Genomic DNA, 16773 nt, shown 5'->3' on the forward strand with positions numbered 1-16773 from the left:
AGGAGAAACGTTCCAGACTTATGCCTTTGGAATGTGGGAGAAAACCCACATGAACGCCAGAAGTACATAGGTGTGTACTAGGCTACTGGCCCTGGAGCCTTTACAAGCCTAGCCCATAGGATCACCCTGGCATCATGCCACCCAACCTTAGTTCCCAGTGCATTCTCTTGTTTATAACTTGTGTATTAATTTCTTACATCAAAACACATAGAGTACCACCTCTCTCCATTCTAACAACCATGTATATGTATTTTATGTGCCCCAAATGCATGTCACTGCTAAAAAAGCCTCTCTGTTATTTGGTGGTGGCCAGTACCTGCAACCTCCTACACAGTTCTATACTCTGTTCTTTTATCCATATGTCTCAAACAACTGCATTTTGTCAAAGTAAACAAAAGTTGATGTACGTATGGGTCCAAGCATAAAATAAACACAATATTACATATTTAACAAAAATGATAAACTTGGTCTTCACCCTGAAAATTTTTCAGTAAGGCAGTACAACCAGACCAAACAATACCATACATATATATCTGAAGATACTGACAGAAACAAATCTTTTGGTCTGTCACGTCCACCAGAGACTTAATCTTCTCCAGCCATTTACCACCCATATCCCAACCATCTTGCCTGTCCATCTTCTAACTTCAATTATTTATCACTTACTTGTCCAGAATGGTCTAACTTTTTCCACATGTATGCCACTGTATTAAAAGATTGCCGAACACAGCATCAGTTTTCTCCTTCAGAACGTCAACACCTAGATTCAGAACAACCATGACATTGAATCTTCCTTATTTCTGAGCAGCAATCCTGTGTCACAAGTAATCATCTCATTACTTGCATGAGACTAAGTTAAAGACCCCTTATCGCCTCATATTTAACCAGTATCTGGCCTGGTTTACACACGTCTACTCCTTCAGACCTTCTTCCAGCATTAAATCAACACACGTACACCACAAAGAACCAAGTTTGCTTTCTGCTGTAACTCCTGCATGCAAAAAATCTCACAAGCTTTTCAACATAACCATCCTGAAATTATATGGACAATCAAACTGTAATAGCCATCAACTACAGTATTTTGGAACACAGACATCTTCAGCCTTCTAGTCCTACAAGATTATTCACTCAGAGAAAGCAGCAAATAAGAATTCAGAGGTGAAGACAGTGATGCTTGATAAAAACTCATTAGTAAATGGTTTAAATCAGCTGTACTAACTCATGTTCATGGACATTTTACAGCCAAATAAAATATATGTCAAATCCAAGTGTGCACTCAAACCAGAGGTTCAAACATACTGAACCTAGTCCTCACCAATATGAAATTGTGCTGCATCCCACCCCAAACAGTGACGTATGATGACAAAATCACAAAAGCTGTATCCTTCGAAATAAAAATCAACTTGGAAAATTCAACAAAACCTTTTTACAGTAAGGAACTAGTTAAAAGAAAATACAGCCTCTCAAGAGGCAGTTTGTCAAAATGCAATACCCCACCTAACCCCGAGTTCACAACAGTCTATACAGAATTGTTCACAGAAACACTGAAGAAACATGTAGATGGCTGCATAGAGACTGCTGTACTTACCAGAAGTCCAAAGCAAACCCAAAACATAAACCATACTGTGGTGGACCCCTAAAATTAACAGGATATATAAAAAAAGGAAAAAAGTCAAGAATAAAATCAAAAAGAGAAACTTTCATAATGACAAGAGATCACTAATTAAACAAAGCAAGAAACTAAAAGGCCTAATAAAATCCAACAAAGCCAGTTATGAACATCACACCCTACAAGCTCTCCTCACTCTGGAAAATACAAATATCTGTTCCATTGCTCTAGCAGCACAAGGTTCCAGTCCCTTCCACGCATTTAAACAATCAGTCGCACAAACGGGAACTGAAGGTGGAGGTGTTGTGATCTACATTAGCAACAAGTATACCTCAACTCTGGTTAAACAGGATGACACCCTGGAGTTTATCAATGTGCAGATCACCCTAGGTAAGAGTCCTTTACCATACATCTTAGCAAGCTATAGGTCACTATGTCACAAGAATCCCACAACTCTTATCTTGACCTACTGGAGGTCTTCTCCATCCACTCAAACCCTCTATTCATGGTAGATTTTAATGACTCCTCTATAGACTGAGAAACATACACTGCCTCCAACTTGCAGGCACAATGTTTTCTGTACTTTACTGACATAAATGCAGTGTATGTTTCTCAGTTTATAGAGGAGTCATTAATGGAACAGATGTTTGTATTTTCCAGAGTGAGGAGAGCTTGTAGGGTGTGATGTTTTTTGTTAAGGTTCCTAGTATTGAACAGTAACACCAGTAGGTTCCTTCGTGTTTTATTTATATTGTTAGGTTTGTCAGATTGACATTGCCTAAACAAAGGCTGTCAGGGCGTGGATAAAGTTTTAGCCAAAATCTGGAAGCCCAGGGAGTACAAGTTGCATGCCATCTTTTGCTGTTTGAGGGCTTAGGAGGTCTTTGAGATTTGAGGAGATTGTTTTTAATGCTTCAGCATAAGTTGGTCTGTGTGTGTGGTGGACACTGTGTGGTATGTGTGTTCTTGACAGCCTTGCTTTGTATGCAAGATTTTAGCCTCCAAGGAAGTTGTGTGTGTACATCTCTCACTTATGTGTTGGTTTCTTTAAGGATTAAAAGGTTGTCTGTGTACATGAGACAGTTGCTGCATTGTTTCAGGATGCCCATTTCTACTAAGATGGTTACAGCAACATTTGGAAATTGCATATCCATGTTGTGTGGACCTGTATTAGGGTGTGCTGTTAAGATTTAAGGACTAGATTTTACAAAGGTCTCCAAGGATTTAAGGACTAGGTTTTACAAAGGTCTCCTAGAGTGGTCTCTAGGCCTAGGTACAAGAGTTGAGCAGTGCTAGGATAATGTATTAGTGCTAGGATATCATATTAGTGCTATCTGATGCACAGGCTAACTTCTCTAAGCTTAACTCCATGCAATGCTTCCATAAATTGCAGGTTACAGTCTTAGTACTAGTTTTATAGATAAGCTTAGCTATCTAGACACCTGTCTGTATAGTGCACTTCCAACTGCTACTGTTCAATGAGAGCTTTGACAAATGAGCCTAATTTATAGACTCCATAATGAAAGTAATATCGAACTCCTGATCCCTCTAGCCAATAAACAACTACGTTTTGAGCCTCTCTGAAGTGCTTCCCAGCTCAAATAGACCAGGCAAACACTTTTCTGTCCACAAGGTGAATGACCTTAGACTTCTTAATTTAAAAGCACAGCAAAAAGGACCCTCAAGTGCAATGCAACAACAAACAACTTACTCTTTAGCTAAATTGCCTCTCTACAAGGCAATTACAAGACTGAAAGAAAATTGGAATATACAAGCAGTATATATATTACAAGCAATATATATATATATATATATATATATATATATATATATATATATATATATATATATATATATATATATATATATACGCACATGCGCACACACACACACACACATACATATATAGACACACACACACAGCATATATATTACAAGCAATATATATATATATCTATATATATATCTATATATATATCTATATATATATATATATACGAATATATACACACACCCGCACACCCATACACACCCCCACATATATAGACGCACACACACACACACATATATATATTTATATATATATATTTATTTATATATATATATATATATATATATATATATATTTTTATATATATATATATATATATATATATATATATATATATATATATTTATATATATATAGGGTCCCCTTTACATTACCGAAACGACACTTCACCGACACGCAGAAGACCGAGACGAAACGACCGACAAGCAAGTTGACCGAAAAGGTGATTTGCCGACAGCCGAAAGACCGACAAGGGTAACGTGTGAGCGCGACTCTGTAAGTGTGCGATTGTGACGGAGTTAGGAGCGGTCAGGTAAATGTGCGATATTGTGGGATTTTGGGTTAGGGTGTGGGAAAGGTGAGTGTGTGGTAGTGTCGGAGTTAGGGTTTGGGTAAGGTAAGTGTGTGATAGTGACGGACTGTAGTTTAGGGACGGGTTAAGTGTGTTAGGTTTAGAGTGCGGGTAGGGTGAGTGTGCGATAGTGACGGGCTTTATGTTTTAGGGTGGGTTAAGTGAGTTAGGGTTAGGGTGCAGGTAGGTTAAGTGTGCGATAGTGACAGTCTTTAGGTGTAGGGGTGGGTTAAGTGAGTTAGGGTTAGGGTGCGGGTAGGGTAACTGTGCGGTAGTGTCGGACCTTAGGGTTAGGGTTTGGGTTAGGGTTAGTGGATATGTCATTGTGTGTCATGTGTAGTTTACGCTGTTTGTGTTGGTGTAATTGTGTTCGGTTTTGTGAGTTGTCGGTGTTGTGTGGTTTCGGTTATTTGGGGTCGGTGTTTTGTGTGTCGGTGAAGTGTCGTGTCGGTAATGTAAAGTAGACCCATATATATATATATATATATATATATATATATATATATATATATATACATGCACACAGTGCACAAACGTGGCTATATAGTGCAGATTCTGCACACATATTTTTGTATACATTGGTTATTACCTAGCAGTTACAACAAAGATGTAATATAAAAGAATGAATTTTTTGTATGGTAAATCTTTTGATTCTGTAATGAAGTCTCTCACACTTATCTTTATACTGGCATTCACATTGTTAAAGACCTCACCTCAGCTTTCATCTTTAAAATATTTAAAACCATACAAGTATAGACCTATTCATAAAACATATTAAATCAGCTGATAGTTACTTGAGTAGCAGAAGTAGGAGTGCTTTTTGTGTAAAGTTTGCTTCTTGTTGCAGTATTCACTTCTGCTTGTTTTCATTCCATACTCCAATGTCAGGGTGCAGGTAATTTGGTGATGTTAAATTTGCCTTCAGAGTAGTATGTGGGGGAATTTGAGTCTAAAGTGTGGGTGTGCAGCTGTCTGTGATGAATAGTTTCCAGGTCTGAGTTGGTTCCTGTTTTGCACTTGCATGCCAGGACAGGCACTGACCCTATTTGACCTTGAACTGAACAAAGCTGGTATCAGAACTTGCATTTATCTAATTATAATCTTACTTTGTAATAATTTGAAGTCTTTTGGTACTGTCACTTTATATACAGCCCTGTTTTTAACGGACGTCTGGCTGTAGTTGTTGAATCGTTTGTAGACTTCAGGAGTTGTTGAACTTTATTATTCATTCTCTTTTTCTGTCTCTGTTTCTTATGTGGTTATACTGGCCAGATTTAAGTAATTTTTCTCCCCATCCCTGTTCCATGTAGGAAATGAATAAATTACTGAAACATAGATTTACTGATGTTTTTTACTCCCCTTCCTTGTCTGTTACAGATTCAGCTGAAGTTGAATAACGCAGTCGACGATATGGCATCCAGGTTCTTTATGCTAAAAGATGGAATGAGTTACATTACATCCTTGCCTGAGAAGGGTTTGAGTAAATCGGAAGTATTGCAAAAGCTAACAGAATACAGCTCTCTGGGTAGGACTTCTAAAGACATTTTCTTTAAGATGTATGTTTTTTTTTTTTTTTTTTTTTTTTTTTTTTTTTTTTTCCCAGTAGTAATCGTTCACAGGAGGGAATTTTTGGGGCAGAAAAGCTCACAAAATATATCAAAGCTGAAATTCTTTCCACTGTTTGCTATGCTTGTTAAAACAATATTAGTTTCCCTGAAAACATTTGTCATTTGGACAGTTAAATGTGTCCTGTCAAATGTTGTAGTAGCACTCTGGACTAAATCTGTTTCTTACTTGTTTATAAAAACTGTAAGAGACCCAGCCAAGCAAGAGTCTTCAGTGTGTAATTCCTTAAACCTTACTGCAGTGGAGGCCCATGGGTTATATGCAAATGGACCCTTAAGGGCATAGCATTGTTTCAGCTACATGGCTTCTGAATGCCCATGGCTTTTTATTTTTAAGTGTTTATGGATACATTCAGGCCAACTAAAGTCAAACTCCACTATTTTACCTTTGTTGTTGTTTATTTGTTAGCAGGTATTGATAAATTACAAGACACACACTTTGATTCATTTTTGTAGGTAGTTCTTGCCATGGTATATCTGCAGATAAACTGAAGATAATGTAGTGTGTATTTACTGGTAAAACATAACTGCCCCTAAAGCCATGTTGAATGAGGGAAAGTAGGTTGTTGTGTGTAAGATGGTGGAGAAGTTGTAGGTGCACACATTTTTCTACAGTCTTGGAGAGGGGGGGACAAGATTGTAATAGGATGAAAGTTTGTGATGTCACTGGTGTTTCCTCCCTTATGTAAAGGTATAATCTGTGATCTTTTCCATAGGTTAAGGACATGTGATTCAGCTATTGATCTATTAATTAAGATGCTAACAGTTAATGGTATTTCCTCTGCGGCAAGCTGTAGGTATTCTGGTGGGAGGTTGCCTTCTGAGGTTGAGCAAGGTTTCATTTTTTTAGTAGTTTTCTTATTTGAGATAAAGGGATGGGCTGAAAAGTAAGCTGAGGATGGTTTGGTTTTTGGTTACGAGTGAAGGGTTTTGTGTGTGTGTGTGTGTGTGTGTGTGTGTGTGTGTGTGTGTGTGTGTGTGTGTGTGTGTGTGTATGTGCGTGTGTGGGGAGTGTGTAGAGGTTAGCATTGGGGGCATTAGTAGAAGTAGGGATTTGGGCTGGATGAGTTGGGTTTACTTTTAGGTTGGATATGGACTCTGTAAAGTATGTGTTGAATTTGGTGGCTGTTTGAAGAGGTATATTGGGGTATGGATTGGGATTATTTTTGTTTCCTGTGTTGAGCAGTGACATTACAGAAGACCAGAATTTCTTAGGGTTGTTTTTTGATGCTTTCTGATTGAAAGACTTTTAGTAACTTAACATTTTGCTTTACAGTTTTTATGTATTTAATTATTTATTTGCTTGTTTATTAACTGAGACATTGAACTGGTCCAGTGACCACCAACTCAAGCATAAAAGTCCTAATGTTAGTATCTTAGCTAAAATATGTCTGCTCAGGAATACAGTCCTCCAGTACACTCCTCCAGTTTTGTACTGGTGTACTTCAGTTTTGACACTACAGTGCACTCCTCCAGTTCTGTACTGGTGTACTGCAATTTTGTTTCTACAGTACACTCATTTAGTCCTGTATTTGCAGTATCAGTACTATATGAGCCCAAGCACCTAGTGTTGGAGCAGAGCCTCCACTCGTTTGATCTTCCCAACATGAAAGGATAGTGCATGCCCAGCTGAGCCACTGACACTTTTTTCCTCTCAAGTCCTGGAAGAAAATGAACTTTTTCACACTATTTTAACTGGTTTACTCCTGTCTATGACCCCAGACCTTCAGACTAACTACAAAACTAGTTCACACCGCAAATAGCAGTTCAAATATACTACAACCACCACAGACACAATAGGAAAAACAAAAAGGCTTTAATACCTCTAGCTCCTCAGCAAAACTGCCTTCAAGGAGTACAATACCATCACTGATTCACACATATATATATACAAAGTAAAACAATAGAACAGTCACTCAATTAGAACAGTTAATAACGCATTTCCAATTACTTTCATTATTTAGACCTTTTGGTGCCAAAGTCCCATATTTCAAGATATACACAGTCTCTTCAAATAAAAGTTTGTTCTAATCTTCGCCACAGCAAACAAAACAAAATGGCATCTTGCTGTAACAAGATTGCCAAATTTGCTACAGGTGCCTCTAATAAAGCTCATCGCTGTCTTTCCCTCAAACAGGTCAACTGGCTTGACTTGCCCTAATTATTTCTTACTACTCAACTCTCCACAGCCCACAAACTATACTACCTTCCTAACAAAACCCCCATTTTACAGGATCTAATACAACCCTACACCACCACCCGAGCCTTAAGATCAACAGACCAAAATCTCATAAATGTCATCAAACATAAGAATGAAGCTGGCAAATCTCTTTGTGCCTGTACAATAGCAAAAGTCTGGAACTCACTTCCAAAACACATAACTTCTACAAGTTCTGCTCCACAATTTAAGAAACTACTCAAAACCCACTATTTTAACAATTGGCTGTGCCCATGTGACTTCCCAGGTTAATCCACTGCATTGCAGTGATGCAATGACTCTACCAAGGATCACCTAATAGTGCCTAACCTCTGAATACTAATTCTTAACTAACAGTGTTCTATTCTGTTGGTATCCATTTATACGTCTGTAAAGAAAGTTAAATATATTCCTATATACTACTGGTATGCCTTAAGAATACAATAATGTATCTATATGCATGTATGTGAAGAAATGTAAAATATGTTCTTATATAATATTGTATGCATTTAGAAGAAAGTGTTGTAACTCATATTTGTTAGATTGTTTTAAGTGGAGCTTTTCTCCCCGGGCCGCCGCTGAAAATGGACCTGTGTCCAGTCGGACTTTCCCGGTCATCAAATGTAAAATAAAAATATGTAAATAAAATTAAAAAATCACATAAAGGTAATTTTACCTGTACTAAAATACAACCTTTTATCAAAGATGCCCCAGAACCCGGACCGTAATATAAAAGGAGGGGGTGTGTCCATTTTCATAAAGGATGCCCACGCCTCCAGGTTAGTAGTACAGCACGAGGCCTCAGAGACCATCCATGTGCAACTATCAGTGGGCAAAGCTGCTTTTTAGATCATAGCCTGCTACAGATCACCTACCTTATCTCAGGACCCCCACTCAGCATTCCTGAGAACATTGGAAAATACAAAAGTCCTACCTAGCACTACGATATTGGGAGATTTCAACTACCCAAACATTGACTGGGATAACTACTCGAGTACAAACTCCTTTGCCCAGCGCTTCCTAGAGTTTATAAACTCAAACGCCTTGGAACAGCTGTCCACCACGACCACAAGAGGTGACAACATACTGGACCTGATCATCACAAACATGGGGGATCAGTGCTCCACACCAGAGGTAAACCCAGATCAGATCATAAACTAATCACACTGGACATCCACATCCCGACTCCACCACAAGTCAAGGAAACCACTGTGAAAAACTTTTCAAAAGCCAACTTCACACTTCTCAAGACTGAGGTGGAAAGTTTCATAGCCCTCTTGCTAAAGGATAATGCTGCCCAAACCGCAGAATCCTTTAGAAGTGCATTCTATGAGCATCTACAGGGATGCATGGATTGAGCCATCCCAAATAAAACCAAAACTCACTCCTCCAAAAAAAAAGAAACCAGTCTGGTGGTCCCCGGCCATAAATAAGCTTTACAACAGAAGGAGGAAACTACTACATGATGGAGCAAAATCCCAAAAAGGAAAGGCATCACTGATCAATGTTAGCAAGAAACTACGATCCCTCATAAAATCATCCAAGGCCAGTTTCGAAAGAAAAATTGCCAAGGACTCTAAAGATAACCACAAAGCCTTTTTTAGCTATGTCAAAAATCTAGGTGGTAACTCCCAGGTATGCTCTGAGCTAGTGCAAAATGGCAAAAAATGCACTGAACCAACTGACATTGCCAACATCCTGGCTGACAAGTTCAGTGCAAACTTTACCCCCCATCACCCCCAAAAGAGCCCGTGTCCATCCCAAAAGATTGCAGAGCCCCAGACTTCATGGACACGCAGGTAAAAACAGCCCTCTCCAAAGCTAAGAACACGGTATCAATGGGACCGGATGGTGTCCCAGGCTGCGTTTTACACTAACTCCAAAAGGAACTAAACCCTCACCTAAATTCACTGTTCAGACTCAGCCTTACCACAGGCTATGTACCCAAAGAATGGCGTACAGCAACAGTCATCCCGCTCCACAAAGGTGGTGCCACAACAGAACCCGGGAACTATCGTCCTATAAGCCTGACTAGCCTGGTCTGCAAAACTGTGGCGCGAATCATCATGGAACTCATAAACAGAGACATTGGGAACCTCCAGACACTAGACCCTACCCAGTTCGGCTTTGTTAAAGGCAGATCCTGCCTCCTAAACTTAGTTGACTTCTTTGAAACAGTTACCAAGGCCATAGATAAAGGAAAGGTAGTCCACACAGCCTACCTGGACCATGCTAAGGCCTTTGACACCATTCCACACTCTGGCATCATAGATATGCTCACCAGCTTGAGCAGTAACCCCTATGTCACAAAATGGATGGCCAACTGGCTCACGGATAGAACACACATGGTCAGAGTCGCGGGTGCCATGTCCGACTCTAAACCAGTTACAAGCGGCATCCCACAGGGTTCGGTCCTGGGAACCCTCCTGTTCGGTATATACTTCTCTGAGGTACAGGCAAGCATGGGAGGACTATGGCTGACCAAGTTCGCAAATGACTGCAAACTGGGGGCCATAATCGACTCACCGGCTGACACAGACATCCTCCAGAAGGGTCTCACAAAGACAGATACCTGGTGTCAAAACCATGGCCTCAAGCTGAATGCCAAAAAATGCAGTCATCCCCTTTGGGAAAAACAAAGTGCCCACGAATTATCACATAGATGGTAATCCACTAAGTACGGAAGATGCAATTAGGGACCTAGGGACCCAGGTACATAGCAACCTCTCCTTCAGTAATCACATCGCCAAAGTGGTTAGAAATTCCTTCTATGTAGCCCACCTAATCATGAAAGGGTTCACCTCTATATCAAGAGAGGTCATTGTGCCCCTCTAATCATCACTCATTAGGCCCATAATAGAGTACAATGCCCCATTTGGAATGTACCTTACTCGACACCTGCAACAGCTGGAAAGACCACAGAAGTACCTCACCAAGAGAATCATGGGCCTCAAAGAGACGCCCTATGCAGCTCTTCTAAAAAAAAACCTCCAGCTTTACTCGGTTGCTTACCGCCTGCTCAGAGGTGATCTCTGCCTGACGTATAAGGCCATGTCCAACCCGGAATTAATGGACATGCTCCACTTCAAGAAAACCAAATCTCTAAGAGTCACATGCTCCAGTGAATTAAACCTCAGCACAATAAACAGGACATGCTGGAGGAATAGATTCCTGTCTCAGAGACTTCCCTCGCTCTGGAATAGAATCCCAATTTATGTTAGGCACAGCCCCTCACTGACTCTCTTCAAGAGAAATCTTAATGCGTGGATGGGAAATTGTAGGTTTATCCCTGGGGATCACTTCAGTGGCCCTGCTAGACAGAGGCCCAGGAAACTAATTTAAAGGGGAGGCGAAAGCCAACACATTCTGACTAGGCTTATAAATGCCCTTGGGCAGATAGCCTACTACCTACCTATAAACCTATTATGAAACTGTTTAAAATGAACAGCCAGTGAACTCTCACAATGTACATTTCTAATATCTTTAATATGTTCTTGTAATCTAATCTTAAAGTGGTGTTGTGTTTTACCTATATAAAATAAATCACAAGGACACTTCAGTAGATAAATAACTCCTGCAGTGTTGCAAGAAAAATATGACTAGGAAAAAACTATCAGTAAAATGTAAAGGTTGTATTTTAGAACAGGTAAAATTACCGTTAGGTGATTTGGTCCAATTTAAGGACAAACTTTTATTTAAAGACACTGTGTGTTTCTTGAAATATGCGACTTTGGCACTAAAAGGTCTAAATAATGAATGTAATTGGAAATATGTTATTTAATTGATTGTTGGCTTAATTGACTGTTTTATTGTTTTACTTTGTATGTATATATATATATATATATATATATATATATATATATATATATATATATATATATATAAAATGTGTGTGAATCAGTGATGGTATTGTACTCCCTGAATGCAGTTTTACTGAGGAGCTAGAGGGATTAAAGGATTTTTGCTTTTCATCTTGTGTCTGTGGTGGTGGTTGTAGTATATTTAAACTGCTTTTTGTGGTGTGAAGTGGAATCAAGGCCACAGACCCTTCCTCCAATCTTCCACATTTGTTCCGATATGATTCTGGCGATTTGTCTCAGTGTTCTATAGAGCAGTTTGTGTTTCGCACAGAAGATCGGACTGCAAGAAGTGCTGATGCATCTGTAAAATTTTGGGAGAAATATAATGAGGGTAGAAATCGCCAGGCAGACAATCTATTCCCCTCAATCGGTATGGGTCATGTAACTAATCTTCCTGTGGATGCACAAGAAATGTGCAAAAATCTGGAACATTTATTGTTTAAGGAAACCAGTGTATATTTCAATATTTTAAGTCTGAGGAGATACTTAGAGCTTAACATCACGCCTCGTGGATTGCAGACATTAGTCTGAGCACACCTTTTGATGTAGAAAGTGAAGAAGGTAAGGGTTTAAAGCCCACTTGATAGCAACAGCACATCAGTGTTCTTTTGAATGGGTGAAGATATTAGTGGAGCGGGATGTCCTTAAACAAAGGAAATTACAGGAGGAGTTGCAAAGATTGTGCTCTGGACTTGACAACACATATTGGCTCTTCTGGACTGACAACACATATTGGCTCTTTCCAATATAACTCTCTACTTTTGGACATTAATGACAAATTGAAAACTTTTGAACAAGATCTTATTGAAAAGAAAAAAAGGCAAACTTAAAAGAGATCTCCAGGATTATAATAACAACAGGGCCTTTTTATGGAAATTTAAATCTCATGGGTCTTCTACATCATCACGTTCAGGCTGAGATTATAAAAGAGCCTTGACTGTTTCATTTGCATCTTCAGATGGCATGGAGACAGGTACTGAGGGGGGATAGTGATAATAATGGTTATCCTCCTTTACCAGCAGCACAAGAACCAGCTGCACATGAGGCAACATTTCGGAGGACTTTTCATCACACAGAACAATCAACGTATGAGAGGAAAACCTGACAGATATTACAGGGTTCCTGATTTACACAAGTTTCTTTTTAAAAATCCTATTGCTGATCCAGAGACTATTTCACAGGGAACCAACGGCATTAAGGCTTCTACTGCTAAAAATCCTACCCCTTCTGATAGAGACTCCAGGGCACTGGATAGATGGGGTAAGAAAGTTTACACTTATGCAACCTTGGCCATTAGGGCTTTAAACTGCCAGTTTCATATGTTAAAGTATCAGCAACATGTTATTGGATTGCTTAAGCAAAAAATGATGTTGATTCCTGACTGTGCGGAAAATAAAGAATTACAGGATTTAATGCATTCTGCTGAACAGGTTGAAAACATACTTTGCAATGTGGATTTGATTCATTAGTGGCCTCTTACAGGGCTGCTGTTACTGGGTCTGTGCTCAGAAGGCATGCTTGGCTTAAGGAGCAATCTTTGCCTGATCATGTTAAAACTAAATTGTTGGATGCTCCCTTAAATTAGGACCGCCTGTTTGGCAACAAGGCTGAGGAAGTTCTGAAAAAGATGAAAGATAAAGGTAAATCTATGCAAACTGTTAAAGATTTGTTACAAGTTCAGCCTCCTAGATTTAGTAGGCTCTGGCCCTCTAAGAATTGGTTCTTTCCAGCCCCTTACAGGTCTTCTCAAGCCAAACCCAGACACAGCAGAAACCCCAGGTTTCAGTCCCAGGGCACACACAAGACTAAGCAGTGGGGGGTTTCCGCACCAAATCAGGGAGTAGTAAGATTCCCCCCTATGTAACACTGTCTCAATGACTTGCTTTTAAAACTTCCAAGCACTTCCCAACTGAATGCTCCTTTAGGCAGAAAGATTGGTCTGCAGGCCAAAAACTGGGAATTCATTACCCAGGACAAATAGGTTTTAAATATAGTGTCCCGAGGATACAGATTTCACGTCCACATCTTACCAACACCAACCGGGTCGTCAGATCTACCCCCAAATCAGCGGCAGAGGCCCAAAATCAAGAACTCTCTCTTAAGCATGGGGGCTATTCAGTTGGTACCAGAAGAGGAAAAGGGACAAGGTTTCTATTCGAGACTTTTTTTGGTACCCAGAAAAGGCAATACATGGCGTCCTATCCTGGACCTTACTACTCTAAATACCTTTCTGGTGATTCCAAAATTCAAGATTCTGACTTCGCCAGCTGCTATGGTTGGCAACACTAGACTTAAAAGAAGCATACCTGCATATCCCTATCAGGGAGTCTTGTAGCAGATACCTATGCTTCAAAGCAGGCTACATGCACTGTCCGTTCTCTGCACTGCCCTCTGACTTATCTACTGTGCCCTGGGTATTCACAAAGTGCCTAGCTCCAGTTAGTGCATTCTGCAGGCAAAGAAATATTCAAATATATCCATACCTGGACGATTGTCTAATTCAGGCAGAAAGCCAGGGCATACTTTTGAATAATCTGGCCTTTGTTCAAAGGGTACTGACTTGTCTGGGGTACACCATAAATGAAAATAAATCACACCTGGTACTCTGTCAACAAATTATATTCCTGGGAGCAAGCTTGAGTACAACTTCCCAGATGGCTTTCCTCACGCCAGAGAAATGGACTCATTTGACAACCTACTTCAAACAACTGGCCACAAAAACCCAGTTATCTGCAAGGCAAATACTGCTAGCCTTGGGCTTCATGGCCTCCTGCATTCTTCTAATTCCATATGCAAGGCTGCATATGTGAAAACTGCAATGGGATCTCAAAAGACTATGTTGTCAACATTCACAGGATCTAGAAGCTATGATTCCTATCATACCTTGCCTACGCCTAGAGTTCCTTTGGTGGGCAGAGACCTGCCACCAAAACAATGGACTACCATTCACACTACCCCCTGCCGCCCAAACCTTAACAACAGATGCATCAGACTATGCATGGGGGGGCTCACCTGTCAGGGAAGTGCATTCAGGGCAAATGGAACCCAAGTCAAATGCACCTACACATAACTCAAAAGGAAATGTTAGCTGTACAGAATGCTCTGACAGCCTTCAAGGACCACATTCTTCCAGGACAACTAATGGTAAAGATGGACAACACCACGGTCATGTGGTACATAAACAAGAAGGGGGCTACACACTCTTACCCCCTCTGCAGACTAGCCATGGCATTGTGGAACACAGCCTTGAGCTACCAAGTGACTCTACAACTCAATTCTTGCCAGGAAAACTAAATACACTGGCAGATGGACTAACCAGAAATCTCATGGACCCGCACGAGTGGAAACTGGAACCATGGATTTTCAACATGTTGACAAGCAAATGGGGGAGCCCAGATACAGACCCGTTTGCCTCCCCCCAGAACCATCAATTGGCCAAATTTTGCACAAGAATTCCCCACAAACTAGCTTGGAAAGTAGATGCTCTATCCTTCAGCTGGAAAAACCTATCAGTTTATGTCTTTCCTCCTCTGCCTCTGCTCTCCAAGGTACTACTAAAAATCAAACAGGACAAGCCAAGGACGATTTTAATTGCACCAGACTGGCCACGCCAACACTGGTACCCCCTCCTGCGCAGTGTGTCACGCTTGGCCCCATGGCACCTGCCTCAGACTCCTTCCCTGTTGTCTCAGCAGGAGAACCAGATTCTGCACCCTCAGCTGCAAACCCTGAACCTAGAAGTCTGGCTAATTACCTAATCTCTCCTTTACCACCCCTCAGTAAATAAATGATGGATATCATTTTAGAGGCTAGGAGGCCCAGTACTAGAAAATCTTATGCTGCAAAATGGAAGAGATTTTGTACCTGGAACCTATCTCAAGGGATGAGCGCAGCAGTGCCCAATTTACTTCAGATTCTATAATATTTGACTGAGATGCTTCATAAGGGCTTGTCCTTTTCCTCCATCAAAATTCATGCCTCAGCCATTTCAGCTCATTATAGCACAGAGCCTCCCCTCTTCTCTCACCCACTGCTCAAGCAGTTCCTCAGAGGGGCCAAAAAATTTAAAGCCACTGAGGAGAGCTAAAACTCCAGCCTGGGACCTTAACTTTGTCTTGAAGAAACTCACTCTTCCTCCTTTCGAGCCAGCTGCTACTGCAGATTTAAAATTCCTTTCCTAGAAAAGAGCTTTCCTTTTAGCAATCACTTCTGCAAGAAGGGTATCTGAGTTACAGGGCCTTATGGCAGTGGAGCCTTTCATCATCTTTCATGCCAATCCCTCCTTCATGCCCAAGGTATCCAGTGTGGCTCTTAATCAGTCCATTCATTTGCCTACCTTCTTTCTTAACCCACAGAACAAAGAGGAACGGATACTGCACTCCTTAGATGTGCACAGACAACTTAGATTCTACTTAGACAGGACTAAACCTCAAAGGAAATCTGAACAACTGCTGGTGGCATTTGCTGCAGGGACAGCTATTTCAAAGCAAACCATTTCAAAATGGATAGGCCACTGCATTCATTTCTGCTATAAGCACCATGGAAAACCTATCCCACAGGGCATCAGACCCCATTCAACCAGGGCTGCATCTACCTCTACAACCTTTCTCAAGGATGTCCCTACAAGGGACATCCTAGAAGCTGCTACCTGGAGTTTTCACCAAGCATTATCATTTTTCTCTAAATCCAGAGCTGGTTTTGCCACTGCAGTCTTGCAGGGCCTTATAGCTGGTCCTAATTATATTTAAATTCCTCCTCCCAACCTTAGCTTTGGAAATCTACCCAAATGTAATGACTGCAACAGTGAAACATGAAGAACATAGTACAGTTGTGTACACTTACCATAAATGTAGATGTTTGAGTGTATTCACTGTTGCAGTCCTGGTTACCCTCCCTCCAGCCCCCTTTCTTCTTTTGGCTATACCTCTACTCTCACTTACTATGCTCAAAAAGCTTTTTGGTGTATTTTTTTTTGTTGGAGGTATATCCTTATATTATAGATTAATTTGCTTCCCATTAGGGGGCACCTGACATCTGGGGTAAGAAAAACTGATGTAATGGTGTTGGCTGCATGATGTTC

The 16773-nt window shown here is 40.5% G+C and overlaps 1 protein-coding gene across 1 annotated transcript in view; it reads left to right on the top strand.

The window, feature by feature from the left end:
- Positions 1-16773, top strand: part of SGPL1 (sphingosine-1-phosphate lyase 1) — a 1851476-nt gene that overhangs the window by 828025 nt on the left and 1006678 nt on the right. The window contains exon 4 of the mRNA XM_044055782.1: positions 5389-5536. Within this exon, the coding sequence (XP_043911717.1) occupies positions 5389-5536 (148 nt within the window). The remainder of the gene's footprint in view (positions 1-5388; positions 5537-16773) is intronic.

This window comes from Protopterus annectens, chromosome 14.part0, assembly GCF_019279795.1.
Source record: "Protopterus annectens isolate FY-2018-M chromosome 14.part0, PAN1.0, whole genome shotgun sequence".
Taxonomy (NCBI): Eukaryota; Metazoa; Chordata; order Ceratodontiformes; family Protopteridae; genus Protopterus; species Protopterus annectens.